The sequence below is a fragment of the Sinohyriopsis cumingii genome, chromosome 1 (assembly GCF_028554795.1).
Source record: "Sinohyriopsis cumingii isolate HCF-2022 chromosome 1, ASM2855479v2, whole genome shotgun sequence".
Lineage (NCBI taxonomy): Eukaryota > Metazoa > Mollusca > Bivalvia > Unionida > Unionidae > Sinohyriopsis > Sinohyriopsis cumingii.
In genome coordinates this window covers 179520828-179544432 of record NC_142961.1, presented here as the reverse complement: position 1 = coordinate 179544432, position 23605 = coordinate 179520828, and the positions used below count along the sequence as shown (strand labels likewise).

At 37.6% G+C, this 23605-nt stretch overlaps 1 protein-coding gene across 1 annotated transcript in view; it reads right to left on the bottom strand.

Annotated features, from left to right (window-relative positions):
* Positions 1-11942: 11942 nt before the first annotated feature.
* The window catches only part of LOC149808476 (uncharacterized), a 90469-nt gene continuing 78806 nt past the window's right edge, over positions 11943-23605 (bottom strand). Inside the window, exon 14 of the mRNA XM_089977937.1 lies at positions 11943-16854. Coding sequence (XP_089834063.1) covers positions 16677-16854 — 178 coding nt within the window. The 3' untranslated portion in view covers positions 11943-16676. The remainder of the gene's footprint in view (positions 16855-23605) is intronic.

The window sequence follows — 23605 nt, the reverse complement described above, 5'->3', positions numbered from 1 at the left end:
TCAGACATTGATCAACTATCCATTGGCACGAAGGATTGTTTTGTTACTGATGATTCTATTTGCTACTAGGTAGACTTACTGCAACGAATTCCAGAAGAAGAGTTAGAGGGTTACCAAAATCTTTAACACAAAATAAATTTAGTTAAAGTGGAAACTTCTGAACGAAGTGTGACGTGCAAGTGAGTGACTAAATCATTTAGACCACTGGATCACCTCTGATCATACGATCATCTCTGTGCAGAAAGTACCCTTATTACTTCCGACAAAAGAGGGTATAAAACTTTGCTTTCATGCCACGAACTGTCACTCGTGATACAATAGATTCCGTGGAAGGAAATCAATGGCATTATTCAGACAGTGGAGGATTACCGACACTTATTACGAGAATTGTCTCCATTTGGGTCTACATGTGCTGTGTGTCTTAGTGACTTGCTTTCTGGGATTTCGTTTACCAGCCGATTCCTTTTGGACTCTTTACGAACAGTACTTGCCACCAGATAAAGCATGAAAGTAGCCCCTTTAAATGTCCCCGAGAAATTAATTTTGTTAAAAAGCCTTGCGTTTTCATCTGGATGCTTCCTGACCTCTGCGGGAAAAAAAGATCCGTCAACTTTTAGGTACTGAAGATGTGTATGGCGATTTGTGTAGTTTGTGACTTACACCCTCACTTGACAGATGTACGTGACTGGAAAAATTGGGGTTTCGAGGTTCGATCAAAGAAGTGGCCAGCTATGCCCAAGATTTGGGATCCTCAATTCAAACGTACAGTGAAAAAGTAACCTTTAAACCTGTGTTAGTGACAGTGCTAGAAGACGAACCCATCACCGAGGACAACCACCCACTCCCTTCAGGACAGGACTCACAAGGACATTCCTGAAAGACCATTCCGGGAGGACACCTGTGTGACTTTACTCAATATAGTTACTTTAAGAGCATTATATGTTGTCCCTAGGAACATTGGTTACCGAAATCATATTGTACAGTGTCTTTAATCATTTTCATGTGTTATTGTGTGTGTGCTGTACTTAACCCTTTGGCTTTTATGTATTTTGTCTTTCGTGTTGTTCCATTTTAACTTGCAATAAACGTGTCCTGAAAAAAACTGTAAAAACTCTTGTCTTGTCTGGCTTCGTGTCAGACATTCCCTGCACTATATCTACCTCTGCTGTCTCTGCTCCCTCTTCCTCCACTTTCAAAGTCATCGACGAACATTTAGATCGTGCCAGTTCGGAGGCCTTGTAGCTTCGCCATCCCATGGTTCAGGCAAAACCGAATTTGTCAAACGTTTGATTGAACATAAACACTATTTGATGGATCGTCTACCTCAACGGATCGTGTTGTGTTACAAAGATGGTAATCGGCGTACAGCCTCTTGCCAGAAAGTCAAGGCGATTCCATCGTGTTTGTCGAAGGCATTCCTAGCGAAGACGACGGAACCGTATCTGACCCTAGTCAAGCCCATCTGGTCATTTTCAATGATATGTTAGGAGAAGAAGAAATTAAATTGTGGTTTACGCACAAAAGGCATCATCGTAATGCCAGTTTCACTTACATTACCCAAAACTTGTTTCAACAAAGTAACGCCCATCGCACCATCAGTCTCAATGCTCATCACGAGGTTTTGTTTAAAAGTCCTAGAGATAAATCGCAAGTGCAAGTCTTAGCCAAATAGTAAGAACACCTTGGCTGACTCTTGCGTACGACGATTCCACTCAAACCCCACACGCCTATTTACTCGTGGATTTAAAAAAAAACAAAAAACGATTATTTGCGATTCCGTACCCATCTGTTTCACCACTGGTGCCAAGACGGAGGGCCTGTCTTGTGCACGTCCTCGTCGTCGACTTAACAAAAAAAATCAACACAGCGTCAACATGACGTCCCTTCAGTCTCATCTTCCGGTCAAATTGATTTGAGCTTTGTACGGCATCAGTCGCGAAAATAAATCCGCAAATACGTGCTCGTGTCTTAGAAGCCAGTCTCAAAGAAGTCTTAAGATGGTCTACGGTGACAGCACGTCAATTACTGCAAGGCATCATTCACATTCCTCATCAAACAAAATGCTTTTTTGAGAGAATCAAAGTAACCTTGACGCAACAGGCCGATCACCGCATCGACACTCAAACGAAAAAGCAAATCATTTTGAAACCTGGAGGTAGCGGTTCTCTAGGGGTTGTCATCATTTGCTCCCTCTTAAAATGGGATCCTGACGCCCACAATGTTCTCGTCAAGAAAAAAGCCAGTCCCAAACAACCAAACGATGCCCAAAGAAGAACAAGAGCAGTGGTGAAGACCAGGTCACAACCCTAGAAAAAGAAAAGCTCACAGAAAAGGAAAAAGAAAAGTACCCATAAAAAGAAAACCCCCAGAAAACAGCTTCTACCCGCAAGAGACACACTTCGGCCAGGACTCAACCTTCGCAAACCACTACCTTCAGCAGCGGCGACTGCGTGTCCAGTAACATCAGGTTCCCCCTCTTCTCTGTTGTTGGTGATGCCTGCCAAACCCAGTTTGACACCCGTTCTTCCTCATTTGATGAAACAATGAAAACCCGAGTCTCCAAACACTTCTCCAGCGGTGACAGCCTCTACCAGTTGCTCACAAAGTACCTGCTCCCAAATTCAAAGTCTAGGAGAGATCGGGCATGTTACAGAGTTTACTGGAACTGTCCCGATTTAGTCCGTTGCGAACCCCTCCACGACGCGTGATGCCTGTCATCAAGTTGATACTACGTAACGACAATCAGTGGCGACGCGTGCCTTTATAAAAAAACACCTGAGGCAAAGCATGGGAGTCAGTGTTTTGTGCTCCTCAACACCCAAAGATGTCATCCCCCAGACGCCATCCCTCTTCCAAACCCAAAGAAAAGAAAAGAAAAGAAAAGGGCTGCCTTCTCGTTTAGTCAAGCATGGGGACATGTTTGTCCTGTCCAAAGCTTCTCCACCCATGCGAAAAAAGTCATTCAAACCGCCTCCAAAGATGTCATCGATACCGTGTGCGAATGGTGTTTGAACGTCTTGAAAGGCACGATCCCTTTGTCTAAACATGAGAAAAAATGCTATGCCAAACATCGTCACATTCTTCCCCAAATGGTTCAAAAGAAAATACCCATTTGTCAAAAGAAGAAGATGTTGGTACAACGTGGAGGAATTTCGCCTCTGTTTTTTGGACCCTTGCTGAAAGGAGTATTGGGAACTATATTGGGAAGATTCATGGGAGCAACATAAAAAATTCCAAGAAGATAAAAGGGACCTCTGAAGTCCAAAATCTCAGAAGTGACCATTAAAATCGAATGGAAGGACGAAAACTGACTTTAGTGCCTTACAAGCGATGGTTGGAATACCATCGTTGGCAAGAACAACAGACTCCGCATTTGCCTCCCAGTGCGAATTTGAACGAGATATCCTAGTTATAACATGAATTGCAGTCGATGATTGATCGCAACGATTTGTCAGAAACAGAACAATCGCAAAACTACGGTCATGCAACGAGTGCAACTCTTTCTTCAGAAAGCTTTTGAAGAAACAGCTCTGCCCATTCTGAAAGATGTTAAGGCCTTGATGAAAAGTCCATCACCATCATCACCACCCCAGCGGTCAAGACATATGCAGCCCGACGAATGCCTGATGAAGAAGAGGTACGAGAAGTCTTTCAAACACCATTAGCAGCTCCCATTCCTAGTAAGATTGTAGCGTCCTTGTTGACCGCTTCCCCCACTCCCCAACGAGAACTGCAAGTTAGGGTTAAAAATATGATGTCCACTCCCCCTTAGACAGAAGTGAAAAAGAAATAAAGGAAATCAGAAGTGAAAAAAGAAAAGAAGACCAAAGCCATCCCATTACCACCTCCACCACCACCACTACCTTCGACTTCCACTCCCGTGGCACATCGGACAAGCAAAGCTGTTTCCAAACCACCATTTTGCCCCATCCAAAGTTGTTGTTGTAGGGTTTAACGCCATTTTTTTCAGCACACGATAGGCTATACATGGTGGCCAGTATTAATGGTGGAGGAAGAACCCGGGAAAACCCCGGAAAGAACCACCGACCCTCGAGAAGCTACTGGCAAGCTTTCTCACATACACACTTTAGCCAAATCCAAGACTCGAACCCACGTAGACAGAGGTGAGATGGCAGTGATCCATAACGGACAGCGCCCCCCCCCCAAGTAGCATCAGCGAAGAGTGGGTAACTTATTAAAATGGAGGTGTTAGCCAACATTTACGATGATCCGTCCCATCCTGCAGAAACCGGAGAAGCTCAGAAATTGTATCGTGCTGCCAAAATCCGTCTGAAAAGTCTCCGTTTACCTCAAGTGCAACGATTGTTAAAAGAACAAGCCACGCACACTTTACAGAAACCAATTCGACGAAAATTGTCCAGAAGTCGCACTCAAGTGGAGCGCATCGATCATCATTGGTAAGCTTATTTAGCCGATGTCTCTCATTTGGCGACCTACAATCGTGGTTACAAATATTTATTCTGTATCATCAACGTCTTTTCTAACTTTGCATGGGTCGTGCCATTGACTTCCAAATCGAGCAGTGAATTAGTGCGAACCCTCCAACTATGTTTTAACAAAGTGGTCGTCACCCTCTTCGATGGCAAACCGACAAAGGAATCGAATTTCTGAACCAAGCTATCCAAAAAGAATTAAAGAAACGTGACATTCATTTTTCACCACCGAGAATCCCGAAACCAGAGCAACCATCGTGGAATGTTTGCAACAAACCTTGAAAGAACGCATGTGGAAATATTTTACGAATCACCACACTCTCAAGTACATCGACGTCGTACCGCACTTGGTCCAAGCATACAACCAGTCTTACCATCGAAGCAGCTTAGTGCCTGCCAAGACGTGACACTAGACAACGAAGTGCTCGTTTTCGAGCACCTGTTTGGTACGTCCCCAACGTTCGCTGTCCCGAAGAAAAGTGGAGTGTTGATAGTAGGAGATTAGGTGCTCACTGGCAAAACCAAACGCACTTTCGACAAAGGTTACTTACCTAACTGGTCCATCGTATTGTTTGGTGTCACTGTACGAGTGCGTAGCCGTCATCTTACTGTCTACAAATTGGAAGACATGAACGGGGAAGTGTTAAAAAGAATGTTTTACTTACCCGAGATCTAACGCATAATCAAAAAAGAAGACGATGTATACTAAATCGAAAGAATTCTCGAACGAAGAACCCGTAAAGTAGGAAAACGACGTGTCAATGAAGTCAAGGTGCGTTGGAAAGGATATCCACTCAGTTGTGATTCTTGGATCAACGTTTCACAAGTCATCAACTATAAAAAAGTGATCATCATGCCCTTCCACACAGCCTCAGATACCGCTACCACTGCAGTGACCACTCCTTCACTGAGTTCGTCTCTACAAGATCTACGAAAACAACCCTTTTGGGTGTGGTATGGTGAACGTGTGCCTAAAACCCAAATTGATTTTTCTACCAAATCTTTGTGGTGTATTGTGTCATCGGTTCCAAAAAGCAGACAAACAATGTTGGACTATTTTACTGAGCAGTTGCATCGGTTACCTTCTTCCCAATCCTTCCCTGAAATACTCCTCGAAAGGGAACAACAGGAGTCTTGTACCCAACGTCAGTCACAACCACAACAACAACAACAATTTGGACGGAGGCACTCCTGTCACTTTGTGTGACCCCTCGGACAGCACCAGAACTCTGGAATTATGAACAACATCGAATGTTACTTAAACTTACCCAATGAAAGTTCCATGGAGTTGTTTCCCAACAATACTTTGTACGTGGAAAAAATGCATCTTTCGTTTGTTTGCAATTTTTATCATGAACCATGCTCTTTGACTTCTCTCTGTCTCTCACTCTCAAATCAAGCTATCTTAGCATTCTGACTCTGCAGTGTAGGGATATTTTCTATCACATCTGCGCTTGAACCATAAAAAGTGGGATAGTCTCCAGTCTAACCATTCATTGTTGACTCATCCTCCTATGAAGATGTGCTCAAGACTAGCCAAGCTGAACGAAGATTACATGAATTTACATCATGTCAAGCAATTCCTGATACCTAAGCCTGAAGAGATAGAAAATGTCAGAAGACGTGATAGAAAAACTCTTCAAAGAAGAAATCAAGAAAAAAAAAGAATGGACGGAGAAGTACAGACCTCAGAAACAGAGAGAGCAGAGAGAACCGCAACAGCAACAGCAGAAACCAGACAGTGGATTTGTAGATTGTCATGTAGACACGAAAGAGGTCTTGTTCTCTTTCCGAAGAAGTGGACCCTATCCTATGGGAAAGCCTGCTGCCAGACAGGGATGCAGTCTTAGATGATAAAAGATTGCCATAACTCCCTGTCCACAAAATAACAGCCCTTTTCAGCTACCCAACACTCTATACAAGCGATATTAATTCAACTGTCCATGGTATGCTAGTAATTGAAAAAAAATAAGTGTCTATAAGCACTTCGTTTGTTAGACATTGTTAGAAGTGTGCCGATAAGCACTTCGTTTCCGTAGCTGGTCAAAAATGAATCTGTATGCGATTCTGTTTGTTGTTAGGGATTGTAAGCACAAAAAAGTGATTGTTTCTTTCAGGTCCATGCGTTCCATTTGTGTGCGGTGATATGGGTCTTGTACGTTTTGGTATCAGGGAATGTTCTCCTTCATGTCCGCGCTTGACAACTATAAAGGGAAACGCTCATCAGCCTGGCTACCCATCATTAACACATCAACTAAAGAAGATGAGCAACAGAAGTGCTACATTGCTTGAACCCCAAATTCTCCTGGAGTATGCCAGGTGAATCCTGGATGAACTGGCTATGGAGGTCATAGCAGAAGAGGCCAGGATAGAGAAGGAGGAGAAGGAGAAGAAAAAGAAGAAAGAAATGAAGGAAAGTATCCTACCTCACCTCATGATGAGACGTGTATGAGGTGAAACCAATGGTGAGTACACCTCCACAGGCAGCACCAGCACCACAACCTCTTCCACCAGTAGAAAGGACCGTGATCGTATGAGTTGCAGAGGATGAGTTGCGAGAGCAGCCCTGAAAATCAAAGGAGAAGACAGAGGGAAGTCTTTAGGGTCTCGCAAACTGAAGCTTGGGATGATGAGTCCACCCAAGCTGCCTCTGCACTCTAGCAACTACAGTCAATTGGGACAATGACTATAGCCGACAGTCTGTGATGCCAGGACTGGGAGGCGTCACCATTAACCAGGTGTATGTGGAGTTTTTAAAAAAAAGCCCTTGTCAGGGCTACCCAAATCTCTGGAAAAGAGACTATTCAAGTTGCCATTTGGTAACCAGTGTGGAGTAGTGTGATTATAAACACTCATTTAATGTTATTGTGTGTTTCTATGAGCTCACGTACGTTTGTGTGAATAGTAGTGTTTGCATAAGTGAGCATACGTTTGTGTGGATAGTAGATTTTTGAGTTTTGAAAGCAACTGTGATTTTTGATAGTATAGTTTGGGCTTGTTTTTTCTCCTTCCCGTGAGGATAGTATAGTAAGGGCTTGTTTTTTCTCCTTCCTGTGTGTGGATAGTAGATAGTGTGGTTTTTGATAGTATATTTTGGGTTCATTTTTTCTCTTTCCCGTGTGTGGATAGTAGATATTGTGGGTTTTGATAGTACATTTTGGGTTCGTTTTTTCTCCTTCCCGTGTGGATAGTATATTTTGGTGTTTTTTGCTCCTCACCTTTGTGTTGATAGTATATTTCTGGTTTGTGGATAGTATAGTAAGGGTTTGTTTTTTCTCCTTCCTGTGTGTATAATATGTATGTGAAGAGAGTGTATGGGATGTTTTCCTTCGTGTCCATGCTTGACACATATAATGTCAAAGCATTCATGGTTCACGCCATTCAACACTGAATAAGCGAAAATGTCAAAAGAGTTTTTCAACAAATTGAAGGACTGTTGGTACTGGATCATGGACTCAGCCTATGTGGTGGAAAGGTTAGAAAAGGAATGGAAGCATCCAGGTATCCCAGACTTTGTCACTAGTTTGAAAGTAGCCAGGGATCTGATACAAGGAATGATAGAGGAGGAAGTAGAAAAGTTAAGAGGTTTCATTCAACCTCCATATGTAGGAATGGGTACCTTGATTGAGGCACTTGATGGTGTCATGAGAGTCAGGTGCTTTCTAGAAGACACACTGCATTGGACAGAGTGGTCATTTGTGAAGTGAGGTCTGGACCATCTAAAGAAAGAAGAAATAATGAGAAAAGTGACCGAAGAAGAGGTGAAGAAGGTAAAGACAGGTGGGCTAAGAAAGAAAGGACAAAGAAAACAGAAAGAAAAAAGAGGACTTTGACAGACTAAATCAAAACTGGATGAAGGTGCAGGAGAAAATTAGACTGATGGGACATCCCGACTGGATTCCAGAAACAAAAAAGAAAGGAATTATAGAGAAAGTGAGAATATGGTGGAAGAACTGTAGATAATAGAAGAATTCATTTCAGGGCCACTCATATGCCTCAAAAAGATTTGCTTTTGCTTTGCATAAAAATCTTTTTCGTTGGTTGTATAGTTGTTTATGTTTATATGTTGTCTGTTGTATGTGTTTTCCCAGTCTCTGTCCCGCCCAAACATTCTATTTTTTTCCCCAGCTCTTTGGTCCTGATTGAGGTCAGCCCCTTGCTACATTGTTACCAATCTTCAGTACTGTGACATCACCTTACCTGTAATGTATTTTCCCAATGACGCTATACAGGCCCAAGTGGGGTCTGTAATGTATTTTCCCCACTGATCGGACCCACGACCTCCCGCATCTGAGGTGACACTCTAACCAATAGGCCACTGGAGTGGTCTACAGCAAACTGGAAATTTCAATACCTTATCTACAGAAGTGGAACGTTAAAATTTTACTTTAAATAAAAATATCTACAAATTAAATGTTCATAATGTATAGATACATCAAAAACATCTGAATGCTGACTTTTGAAGTTTTATATCGCTAATGGTATATGGAATTTTTCCTTTATTGCCCAAACAAAGTTATTAAAAAATGCTAAGTGAGTGAATGATGTCAATGAAAAAATAAATCTATTGGTTTTCTCAAAATTTATTTCAACAAACCATAACAATATGTGAATGTTTGTTAAATAGCTGTTATAAAATAAATCTCGGACAAATCTAATTAAAGTCGGAACTAAACTAGTACCATAAATGTTGGTTAATTAGTGGTTATAAAACAAATCTGAGAAAATCTAATGAAAGTCAGGAAAAAAAAAAAACAAGTAGCATGAATGTTGGTTAAACAGTGGTTATTAAATAAATTTCTGAGAAAAACCTAATGAAAGTCAAAACAAAATAAGTAGCAAGAATGCTTGTTAAATAGCAGTTATAAAATAAATCTCTGAGAAAAACCTAATGAAAGTCAGAACAAAATGGTTACCATGAACTCAATATACACCTTTCCTCTATTTACCAGTTAGTCTATGACCTTTCAAACCCACAAATCAACAGGCATCTTCTTTACACCAAGTGCAAGTCATTCCCAAAGTCTGGTAAACAGAGATGGTACAGAACTCCATTATGCAGAAATGAACTTAGTAACAGACATTCAACCGCTTAACGTAATTCACTGTGCCTTATCGTGGGCATATTAAAAGTGTGTTAATGTAAAATTAACACACAAAAGAATAATGGACTAATATACTTACAACTCTTATTCAATTGGAAAAGTTGGTACTTACAAATAAGGTGCAATATTTTCATACAAAAACAACAGTAACAGAATTCATGTCAATATTATACTTATCATGAACTAAACGTCGATCCGACTCAGTTTCCTTTATAGCAAAATAACAACATAATAAATTATAAATTTTATGTCTGACATAGATACTTCTGTCTACAGCAATGTTAGAAAAAGACAAAGTTCATAAAACATGTTTGTATTATAAAACACATGGCACACAATGAGAACCTATGGAAACCCCAAAAGTAGTTTTCTAAGGCAGGCTTTTTTCAAAAAGCAACCACAGTATCAAATACGAGAATTTTGAGGACTCAAAAGATATGTGGTCTCTCAGAAGAGGTGGTCTTCATCTCAAGTTATACTGTAGTGGAATATTTCATATGCCAAGGGAAAATAAGACATGCTTCAGCATTACATGTCTTTTTACATTCTGGGCTTGAATTAATCCTCTGAATAATAAAAAGAAAAAAATCGGAAGTAAAAAGGAAAAAGAATTGTGCTGGATGCTATTTCTTGCTTGCAATGGGTCTATGATGCTTGTTCTATTCATTACTTCTAACTGTATAGATCCAGATTTGCCAGTGCATTGTGCACCAGCAGATCTGTGTGCAGTTTGCAGTTGGACCCAACTTGTAAACAAGTATTGATAGTAAATAGAAAATAGAAAAGGGGCATTAATTTTGGACTGTATCCAGGGTGTATTTATATACTCCGATGAAACTGAAAAAGCCCAATGAATTTTAAAAGATAACAAAGAAAACTACTTGCCTAATTCAGGGAATAAGCTTCTGATGATGTGTACGAGACATCAATATACAGTACAATATACTGTTGTACAACATGTATTGCAAATAACAAAACAAATAAGATCAGGTAATTTCCATGAAAATGAATCATTATAAATTAACTGCATTATCAAATATATAAAATCCGTAAATCAAATTACTAAGATCATTACTGGGCATGCATACTTTAAAAAATGTATACATCTACCATATGGAAATGTTCAAATGACAAATGTCATTAATCTGCTAGCACTTATTTCAGTAATAAAACTGGCAGTAATTAAAATACAAAAATTTAATGAAGGCAATAATTCTACTAGCACTTATTTGAGTAACACAGTGAAGGTAATCAACGTACATAAATTTCAATAACCAAATGAAGGTGATTATCTATTAGTACTTATTTCCATTTCAAATGAACTTAATTTATCTACTAGCACTTATTTTCAGTAACAAAGTTAAGGTGATCTATCTACTTGCAGTTATTTCTGTAACAAAATTAAGGTAACTAATGCACAAAACTTTCACTAACAAAATGAAGGTAATTAATCTACTAGCACTTTCCTCTCTACTAAAATGTACTTAGTTTACAATACTTTCATTTAAAAAATGAATGTAATTAATTTATATGCAATTATTTCAGTAATAAACAGTTTCTAGACAAGTGCATATAATTTTGGACTTTGCATAGACTATTCAGCCTAATTCATTTTTTACTTTTTAAGCATGATTCATCCCAAGGTGTCATTAAACATCTCAGGAAGCAATTAGCACAAATCTATCAATCCACTATAGTGACCCTAGAAAAACTTTAGCTTAACACACATTAAAATTATTTAAAATGAAATGAGCCTATTTTGGGTCAGAATTACTTTAAAATATTGTCTTTTCTGCTTGTTTTTCCAAAACAATAAAACTGGCCATGTGCATGATTTTCAGCTCTGGTTAAATAGAGGACATAAAAATATACCCCAAATGTCAAGGCAAAACAGACACTAAGCAAGAGTCTGAATCCCAGATGCTACGTTAAAAATAATTGTTCCCTTTTCTTTATTTTAAAACTGAAAATATAGAATCTGCTAATAAAAATGAATATTATATAACAGGTGATTGAAACATTACCGTAAAGAGGTCTGCCACAGGTAATGCATTTGTCAGCATCTTCAATGAAAGAAGGTACTCACAGGATATGCACAAGAAACTCTAAACACAGTTTATGAAATGAGAAGTATTTTGCAGACATCCAGTGACATATAATTCATGGTTGTTTTCATTCATCTTCATGCCATGTAAAAATCAGTGATGTATAGTAAATAGATTGACCGCAAGGTTTGTTTGGTTTAAGTTAAAACTGCCTGGGGAACAGGGTGCTGTAACCATATCTTACTGTAGCTATTCACTCTTGTGACGATACATGATGATGTAACAAATATTTTTTGAACACGTTACCATCCTCTAACAATGGCAGAATTCATGCTGCATTTTATCCCATCCCAAATTTCCATGAACATCTGAATACATTATAAACACTCAATCTGAGTTCAACTGTTAGAAACCCTGTTGCAAGGAAACAGGATGCATCATTGGTGTTCTTTAACGTAATCATGACAAGTGACAAAACTTGACAATTAACGTTTCATAAATTTGGTACGAAAAAGGTTTTCATAACATGTCTGATTTATTTTAAGTAGTAGATTTAAGGTAAGCTATGCTTCAGTATGGAGCCAAATCACACTGCAATGAACCATATATACTCGCATAGAAGTCGAGTCCAACCGCAAATTGCACAGACCCAGATTGATGGCGCATAATGTGTTGGCAGATCTACGACTGTTCAGTTTGTTAGGATTATTCAGTAGAACAACAAAGACCCTGGTCTGCAATGCATTATGCCAGTGCAGATCAGGATCTTTGTTGTTTGCAGTTTGCTTCGACTTGTAAGCAAGTACATACAGTATGGGTGTATTATATACATTACAGAAGATAGTGCTGCTGTAATATTGAACTCTATCAAGCAAAAGGTTTTGATGGTGAAAAATACTGTAGTGTTTCTTGAATGATATACCTGTGTCGGAAGAAGAGTTCACCTTTTAGCTTGCTTTAACTAAAAATCAAGACACACATAAATGTGGATTTGGACCCATATCAAGGTAACTGACGAGTTGTGTAAAATACCAATGAAAAGGGAAGTTCACCTTTACCCAACCTAAAGAGTGTGGGGCTTAAGCAAATGTAATAAATCATTATATGGGGCTGACACAAACCATATATACTAATCAGGTCCAACTGTAAACAACATAGACAATGATATGCCATTGCATAATGACCTGACAGATCAGGGTCTATAATTTTTGTTCTACTTATTAATTTTAACAAATTTCCTAGATGCAGATCTGCCTGCACATTGAGTGTTGGCGTATCTGGATAAATCTGTTCTCCTTTGGATCCAACTTTCATGCAAGTATAAACCTTAGATTTTATAGTGATAAAGCCAATTAATTTGATTTTCTCACTAAGAATTAAAATATCACAGCCTCAGTGTTCCAAAACCAGTCCAACTTACTGGAAAGTAAAGCATTTTCAAATTTTGGCCAAGGTTAAATCTGGTCTTGCTGAAGAAATAAAAAATATGCCTCTAAATATCACCTGTACCTCCTGAATCAGGTTTAAATTAGTATCTGATGGGCAGATATATGCAGTTTTCAATAGTACTAGACAGGAGTGGATATATGCTGTTTTCACTAGTACTAGACAGGAGTGGATACATGCAGTTTTCAACAGTACTAGACAGGAGTGGATATATGCTGTTTTCACTAGTATTACACAAGAGTTTAAGTTTTCAACAGTATCAGATGGGAATGGAGATATACAGTTTTCAACACTATTAGATGGGACTGAATACATGCAGTTTTCAACAGTATTAGACAGGAGTAAGCAGTACAGTCAAAGTATCAGCAAATATCTTATTCTCTCCAAGCTGGCTGCACAGCAATTTCAGAAAACTCCAGATTTACATGTATTTAACTTGCCAAGTCTTACGTTTATTCACATTAACACCCGAGCAGAACAATGCACAGATATGTGCAAATATATGCAAACATGCAGCATGGGATGATTCTGGAAGCTTCACTCAGTTTCAGTGTAGCCATTATGGCAGCAGCATCTCCATTCAACGCTCTCTGTTAAAAACTCAACTTCTATTGTTCACTCTTGAGAACAACCCCAATCATGAAAGTGCTAAGGTTGCCAGGCTGATAAAGAGAGCGAAGCTGCTCAGTGCAGTCTTCCTTGGACAAGTTTTTCAGGAAACAGGACAGCACAGTCTGGAATCAATCAACCAAACTATCATCCCTCCACTCTAGGGGAGATCAAGCTTACACAGAACTTGCACCCAGGCTTTCAACCCCATTTGAGAGGTATCATTTCCATCTTTTGATTTAGCTCCACTGATGGATTGAATATTGTTGTCCATTTTCTTTCTTCTTACAACTAAATAAATATTTGAACTTTTTATACATAATAAAGTATTGGTTGAAAAAGGTTTTATTTTGGTACCTTTGGTGTCATAAATCTGATGTCTAAGGAATGCAACACCATACTTTCATAGTTATGTGATTTCAACAAGTTTTCCCAGTAGTACAATATACACACAAATCAGGAGTTTACACAATCCAGTGTCTTGCACCATCAAGCAGGTGTCATTTATGCAGATGTACATACAAACACCCAGCGCCCTATCCAGCATTATTGTTTAGTAGTTACGCCTACCAGTAGTTACCAGTTAGGCTTGCCAGATCAAAGCATGAGTCACATGATCACTTTTTGTAAATGGTCTTTGTATGTGTTCAACACCAGTAGTTTTTAATCCATATCATCTTTATAATTTTTGCCTGTTAGTACGATCACAATGTAGATATCTTAACAGTCTCATTTCTGTCTGACCTTTAGTATTCACTTCACTACGGACAACATTATCACAATCTTAATTCTTGGAAGACAGTTTTATGTTTAATATGCCAAAGTGTAGGGCTGAAGATGATAAACAAAACTGTCACTGCAAAGAAAATTACTAAGATGTGCAATCAAGCTTTAAGGGTTCAAATAAAACAAGCATTGGAACTAAAAAATGTTTACTTGAGTTAAAAATAATTTGTTTTTGGTCATTTTAGTGTGCAAAAGGCATATCACAATGGTCCATATCTGTAAAACAAAACTCGTTATTTTACTATGTACTCCTTTCACCTGGTTGCCTTGCTACCTTTAATCACAGTTATGATACAGCCTGTTAATTTAAGGTAGTTTAATTAGATTACATACACAATAACATTATAAGTGTTCGATTGATCAACTGAAATAAGTTACCTGACATATGACCGGAGCCACTGGTTCTTAAGTATGTAGGATTTGTATGCCTTTTAACTTTTTTGTTTTATCCACCTCCTTTGATTAAAAAAATGTAACGTGATAATGGAAATGGAGTCCTACTTTTTATTTAGTGCTACAATATAACAAATCCTTCTGCAAGTCTGATATCAAAACATGGTCAGCACTTAATTAGGTTCTCTGAGAAACACTCGCAGACAGAGCTGTTACTAAAGATTTACAAGTTTTACGTTAACTTACAAAAGGACACATTGCATTCAAGATGATAAAAAAGGAACCAAAAGATAAAACTAGAACACAAATTTCAATTGATCTAAAAAATTATTTAATTGGTATTCATTTTGTACTGCCTCCACTAGGCGTGACATTTTCATTGATCAAAATTGTCTTGAATATCATTAATTATGGTGTACTAAGAATGTCATTTGGAAAGAAAATGTAACAAATTTTATGACTTCTTTTTAAAGCCGATATTTCATAATGTTGATTAAAATTTTCAGGTCCTATCTACCATTTTTGACAATAACACTAGCGATATATCAGTTTCTGTTACCAATTTTGATCGTGATTTTCTTCAAGTTCAGCAATTAGGAATACATTTGTTGGTATTTCTATGATTTCAGTGAAAACGTTTGAAACCCCCATCCTATTATGATTTTTGTACATTAATTATATGAAGACATTTTCAATTCCAGAGTACAACAGAACAGAAGAAAAATGATAAAAAAAAAGGAAGACCTGCAGTTATATTTCATTCTTAAGTAGTCATTTATCTATCCCTGTCTGTCTCTATTAGTCTGTTAAATCTATAAAACCAGCTCTATCCGATGATCTTTTTCACACTCTGATCTGCTTTGCTTGTGCACTGGAAAGTATAAAACTCTAGAGAATTTGTAAACTTGATATGAGATATGGTTTCATGTATGAAAATTAAAATTACATTAGCTGACTAATAAAATTGGTTTTGATATCTCACAAATCCGTGTTAATTCTTGCATCAGTTCTTTCTACATCTGCATGTTTGTAAAATATCCAATGTTACAATAAACTTAAGATTCTCTACAAATATATTCATATATAAAGCTAACAGAGAAACAAGTCCACATAAATGGAAAAACAAACACTGGCCATAATTCAATATTTCTTGCTGTTAGATAGTACCAAAATATCAGGTGCCATAGAAGTGTGGCACAAAACACATGTGCAGGTCTCATATTAAAACCAATTAGTGTCCTAATGATGGCATACATTTTTATTTCCCTTTGCTCCATACTCTGGCTTTTTCCACCTTTTGTGAAAAAGCAGGAATATTTGGTTTTAAAACATTGGCCAAAGTAAGATAAACTGGGAAAATCAGACAGAAAGGTAGGCCAGGACTAAAATCAACCAAATCTCCACTCACATATTTGCTCCTTAATCCCGAAAGCTTTATCCAGGAATAAACTGGTGAGACACTAAAGCAGCCAACCTTCAACTGAAACTGTGTTTATGATACGGCTGACATGTTGTTACTTGCACTCACAACGCACAAAGACCAACGGACCAGGCTGTATAATACATGAATGCCACGTTTCCTTAAAGCTGCATAAATTGCTGGAAAGAAAGCACTGAGAGACAAACAACTTTTCTATCATAATTAGTACATATCAAATAGATAAAAAAATATAGCCACAATTTAAAAAGCGATAAAAGTGATTTGAAAAGTAGGGAAAAGGAGTGCCACTTGAAAGCAAGCATAACCTGCCTGAAGAAACTAGAAACAATTAAGGTTTCCTTTAGCATTTTTTCACATGATTACAGAAAAATGAGGTCTCTATGATTGTGTTGAAGTATCATGAGGTCTTCTGTCTTCCTGAATTCCTCAGATCACCTCCCTTGCTGCCATAGGTAACATCTCTCTCTCTGGTTGTGGTGGAGGTTGGTACTACAGAGTCGAAATTCTCTTTGTCCCTGAACAGATCCATTTCATACGCTCCTCTGATATAGTTACTGTAGGTCTTGGCCTTGTCTCTGAAATCCCAACAACAACAATCAGAGTCTTTGAAAGCACATTTGTTGATAGTTTGAGACATTGTTTTTACTTCTTCCCATTTTATACAAAAGTATGAAACATGTAGGGGTATGTCAATTTTGGCCCAACATACAACATTCCAGCTTTAAATTCTTTCATATTTACCTCCCGCTGGCCACTACATGCATCCACCATTATGGTACTGATTATAGGTAATGATTATCTCTGACTCACCTGAAAAAGACTGAATAAAAAAGGCAAATCTGCAAACACTTTCATATTTATTTATTACTATGAATAAACTGCATTTCTTCAGAAATCTTCACTGTTGTACTCTCAAACACTAGAGTCAGAGAGATGCCAACCCCCAAGCATGCTTATCAGGAATCCTACTGTCAATTTTTGCATAAATAAGGCAGCCCCTCCTAATGGGTAACAGACTTAAAAAAAAGTAACAAATCCATACAATTATAGTCCATCCCAAACCAAAATGCATCCTTGCTGAAAGCTTGTGGCAAGCTTGCGATAAGCTAGTTTGATGTTTATAAGCTAACATGGATGCTTGCGCAAGCTTGTACAAGCAAGTGCAGGCTTAGGCAAGATAGCTGGATATAACCGCAAGCTTGCACAAGCTTGTGCAAGCTTGTACAAGCTTTCTTGTTTGCTTCAGAAATTAAAACTAGCTTGCACAAGCTTTCTTGTTTGTTTCATAAAGTAAAACTAGCTTGCGCAAGCTTACTTGTTTTCTTCAGAAAGTAAAATTAGCTTGTGCAAGCTTGTTTTCTTCAGAAAGTAAACTAGCTTGCACAAGCTTTCTTGTATGTTTCAGAAAGTAAATTTAAACTAGCTTGCAACAAGTTTCTTCATATATATATATATATATATATATATATATATATATATATATATATATCCACTGCTTGTGAAAGTTTGAGACCATGTATCCAAGTAGCAGGCACCATCACTGTCACGCCCCTACGAAAACAAAGTCATGACTTGATGAACAATCATGAAGTGTTCATGAAAGTTCCTCAAGTAAGTTCATGAACTTCAAGAATTTTGATGAATCATGTACTTGAAGTTCATGAACACACTGATAAATTTTCATGAACTATTATAATATCTTTGAAGTTCCTGAAATGTCATGAACTAATGGTTCATGAACAATTCAAGTACTTTGATGCAATACCATGGTATTTCTTAAAAAAATGTATATTAAATATCTATATCATTATATTCATAAAATGATCATGAAAATTTATCATACAAACTTCTCACAATATTAGTGAAATTTAAATAAAGGTGAATTTTTTCTTCTTTTTTTAAAATGATATACTGTATAAATGTTCATACAGATCTTTAATTCAATACTTGTTTACTTAACCTGAGTATTTCTGGATTAATATGGGAAAATATTTTCTGGCCAGCATCAACAAAATGTATTTGCTTTAAAAAGCTATCAATGACTTTGTCCTAACGTTTTTTTTTCTTCTCTCCATTACTGTTATAAACTGCTTATTCTATTGACTTAGTCACTGGTTGCCAATTTGCAGTAAAAACCGAAATATATTAACAACGATTATTCTGATTGGATGACTTTGAAAAAAGACGTGATATGATTGGTTAATATACGCGCGCGATTTCAACAGTTAAGCTTCCTCAGAAACCAAAGATCATGCAGATGGTTAGGCAAAAACCTCGAACAAAAACCGTGGACTCCATGGAATGGACAGATGAGAATATTTTCAATATCATTTTTTTAAAGTAAGTAGAAGTACAGAGAAGCGACTTTGAAGAATGTGAAGGAAATGATTTGTTGAGAGCAAAATTAGGCGCAAAAGCGTACCAAGCCTGGATGACCAGAATTACGGTGAGTATCTTTTTCTTGGTCATTCGTGATTATTTCAGTAGAAGTTATATGGATATTTTATTGGTTTATATATGTCATCATATTATTTATAACCAAGCTAATGACACGATTTTGTTCAGACCTAATTTAAACTTGCTCATCGAAGTTTTGAAAATCACTAAACATTATCACCCCCACCCCCCCAGTTCTCGATACCAGACGTGGTTCGATATCAATAGGAGTTGAGATGTTCGAGATCGTTTTCTTTTACATGACATCACTATTTCTATAATCTGATGTAATTTCGTAATTTAAAAAAAAAAACCTTAAGAAAATAGTTAATGCGTGAAACTGTTCACAATAAAAGTGCAAATAACAACGTGATGAAACCGGAAGTAGCTATACGCAACATGCGGAGTCGGAGTGGATGCATTAGAGACATACTAAGGGCCTATACCACACAAGTCTGGCGTTTTATCAATAAAAAATGGCGAAAATATTTGAAAGCATGAAATAACCGTTATCTGTAATATATACGGTTATTTAGTGTAACGGTGTTGTCAAAAAAAATGTCATATTTTACTGAATAAAACATCCGTCTCCTGTGACTATACCTATGGCTAGACAGATTCAGTTAATATAAAACAGTGACAAAATTCTGCAATAATATAAATGCTCAGTATTATGTGTAAGGGATTAAATCATTTTTGAGTTGGATCATATTATTCCAGTAAGTAAAGTGGGGTACAATGATAATGTGCTAAAAGCTAAAAACAATGTTGATCAGAGATTATCTGTAATTAACTAACTTTACCTTTTTTTCAGACCAGACAGCAGAAAAGTAAAATTGTTAGAGGATGAAGTTTGTAGGTTAAGGATGAAAATTTGAAAACTGGAGGATTCAAGATGGAAGAGACATTAAATTGTGACTGCTGCAACAATGTTAAAGATCCAAACAGTAATCAGATGGAACAGCTTAAGTTGCAGAAGGAGACATTCAGTAGTGACAATGGACAGGATTTGATTAAATTATAGACCCTGAACATCTTCACAAAAGAGTTATCAGACAGGTCAGTCTCTGGAAGAAGATTGGTCAGGAGAAACCCCAGCTGAAAGACAGCCCCATGACGATGACATATGCTTCAACAGTTGATTGCAGGCAACTGCCCCAATATCTCTTGAACATTTTTCAAAGAAAAATTACAGAACATACAAAAAGTGTTGCTAAGGGTAAAAAAAAAGAATATCATTTGTCAGTTTAAATTTATCTGAAATCAAATACAGTTTTTAAGATAATATGTTGCATTTTATACTGTATTAACCCCATCCCCCATCTAAGGTTATTGTATGATTCAGGATGAATAGGTATTTGTGACTTGTCAGGTTATCATATTTTGTTTTATAGGCACTGTTCATGAAGTGATGAATCATTGAGAAACTTTGTTCATCATAGTTCATGAATATGTTCATGCACTTGTTCATGAATGATGATGATCCAATTTGTGGACTGTTTTCAATTCATGCACATTCTAGAATAATTCATGAACCTTTTGATGAACTTTCATGAACGGTTCTTGAACCAAGTTCATGAACAGTTCATTCATTATTCATGATCATTTCATAGGGGCGTGACACTTGCAGCTAGGGGAACACATAAAGCTTCTGCAGCCTTGGGTAAGCTTGCAGTGAATGAATAAACTTGAACAATGGAATTAAACTTAATGTTTTGGCAGAACAGATTTGTTTTCCACTGCATTGCAACTATAAGATTGCATTATTTAATCATTAAATATGCAGATTACTTCATTGGAATGAAGTAAAACTTTGCAATATATTATGATAATTTGGTCCACCAGGAGCAGTTGAGTCTAAAATGCATTTTTGGACAGGGGCCTTCGGACTCCCAGACCCCCCCCCCACTTCACATTTTCAGGGGGTTTTTTGGAAGGGGGGAAAACACAATCATGTCTGATTTTTGAAAGCCCAGATGCTTGTAGCAAGAAATCTCTGCAAGCTTGCAACAAGCTAGTAACAAGCTTGCGCAAGCTTGTGTATACTTATTGTACTAGGTAAATAAATAACAAGCTTGCGCATGCTTGTGCAAGCTTAAGCTTGCGCAAGCTTGTGCAGGCTTATGACACTTTTGTTAAATAAGCTTGCGCAAGCTTGCTGCAATGTTCCAAATACAAGCTTGCTGCAATGTTCCAAATACAAGCTTGCCACAAGCTTTATAAATAAGCTTGCGCAAGCTTGCTGCAATGTTCCAAATACAAGCTTGCAGCAAGCTTGCTGCAATGTTCCAAATACAAGCTTGCCACAAACTTTATAAATAAGCTTGCGCAAGCTTGCTGCAATGTTCCAAATACAAGCTTGCCGCAAGCTTTATAAATAAGCTTGTGGCAAGCTTGCTGCAAGCTTTAAAACAAGCTTGCAATTTTGGTTTGGGATCTTCCCACGAGCCCATACAAATCTCTTCAGAGTCAGAACAGTGGTGGTTCCATGATTACAGATGGTGTATGCATTCCTTCAATTCCAGAACTTCAAATTCCTTCAACATTTTGACCCAAGCAAATAACCATAAATATTATTCCTCATGCATTATTTGCATCTTTCTCATCTCTTCATTTCAGCTGACTGGTTACTTATTATATACACAACACTTTTTAACGTTGAGAAACTACATTTTATGTACCAGACTGTCCTACTGGTGCTGCAGTACTTTTATCCCTACCTGTGTCCACACAAAAAACTAAGTCAAAATTTTCTCTATCAAACTCTTGATTTTCCAGAATATCATGAATATAATTTGAAATGCTGGATTTTGACCAAACATTCAAAATAAATGTGCAACTTCCGGAATGGTTGGCATCTCTGTTGAGTCAACATTTATCTCAGATTACAAGGAATAAAAAAAATGACACTTCAACCACATCTTCACTAAATCTGATTGTCTATATCTCTTAACAGCATGCAACATAATGTGGCATTAAGCCACCTGTCCTTTCAATATAAAATTTATTTTGAGATTTATTTCAAAGAAGCAAAGATATGAAAGTCAGCAAATTATCAGTCAAAACTAGAGTTCAATAAATATTTGAACATTCAAATCTGTTTAGCTTTTTGTGATTATTTGAATAGAAACTTGGTTTTTGAATATTTGTTATCTGGCAATTTTGACAGCATTTTATGAAAGAAACAAAATTGTAACATATGTAATACTGAGTTATTACTTTACAAGGGAAAAACTTAAAACCTCACGAATCACCAGAAATCAAACTTGCAAGATAATTATCATGTTGAAATTCTGAATAGTCATATTGCTCCTACCATCTCTATTTCTATTCATTATACTTTTGAAAAGACAATGTATAATAATAACTTGAGAGAATAGGTAAGAGGTGGAGGGAGAGACCATCTCCGGTCCCATATGGGACAGTTTTAAGATAACCCAACTGGAGACTATTCTTCTGTCAGGGAGTGACTTTGAAAGGAAAAAAATTTCCCTCCCACAAATCCTGTGGAAGTTGTGAAGCTGCATGTTTATGAAGCTGACAAACAACCTGGAAATGTAACCTTTTGCACCAGGGAAAAGGTTCCTCAGATCAAATAGAGTCCTTTAGAAGTGTACTTAGTTCTCAATCCCACAGATAGTTACAGCTAGAGAACAGTTTCACTCCTATGGAATGTTTGTGACAAAGTTCCTAATTTCGTGAGCTCATATGCAGGCAAATTCACTGGTTTATGTTATGTAAGTGGTTAACTAATTAAGCCCCTGAGAGCGGTTCAAATGGTATCTTGTTCAACCAGGTTAGTACCCACAAAAAATCACTTGTGCAAGAGTGTCATTAGTCAGGTGAAATCTAAAATAAACAAAAGACTGGTTTGCTCTATATCCTCTCTTCCGTGATAAAACAGTTGTGGAATGGCAGGTTTAATTGTGATTGGTGCTAACTTTTTCTCATTGAAGAGTCACTGGAAGATAGCTATTGCGGTATGGATGACAACATTGGCATAAGTGATCCTGTTTGCTCCACTGAGAATATAGTCTACTGCCTTTTGTACGCCTCTAAGTGGGATGGCTATCTCACCTGAGGGATACTTCACCACTTGTATTGAGAATTGTTTTTAAGAGCGTATTCAATAAGATCGAGACGTGCAGGTAATGCATACGAGGCAATATCTGAATTCCTGGTGATTCTGTTGCGAGATTGATCCAAGATTCTCATGTGAGCGGAATAATCACGATTAGGAGACAGTCTGATTCTTTTATCACCTTCAAAACTGGAGGTGTTGGAGAAGTGTTACATCTGGTGATTTCAATATATAGAATGTGCATCGATTATCCAGACCTTTTGGATCTCGGTCTGGCAAGATAAAGGTTGGGATTCTGGTATTCCACTTTGTCACCAAGAGGTCGAATATCCCACTGAGTGAAAACTGAGGGATGAAGAGACCATTCCACTTGCATTAATTTCTTGTTGCAGGAAAATGAATCTGCCAATACATTAGCCAGCCTAGGGCATGTCAAACTTAAATTTAGATCTGTCATTGAGGACTATGCTTTAGAAAATCTCAAACAAGAATACAAAGGTCTGGGGACTTGGTTCTCCTTTGCTGTTTGAGAGAAGTTACCACAGTGGAGTCAGACAGAATGAAACCCATTCCTAGGCATGTTCTCCAGCTACCAATGAAAAACTTTCAAAAATGGTTTTTGTTGGAGAATGTTATGTAAATAATGATCCCGAGGAGGCTACACTCCTGAAATGGTAGGAGACTTGCTCTCCAGTCGCATCTGTACCGATTGTGATTGCCAGAGGCTGAACTTGCAGAGGTATTCCCAATAGAAGTCCAGGGTGGTTTCCCTGCCTTTGAGATACAACCCCATATGGTGCAGACTGTTA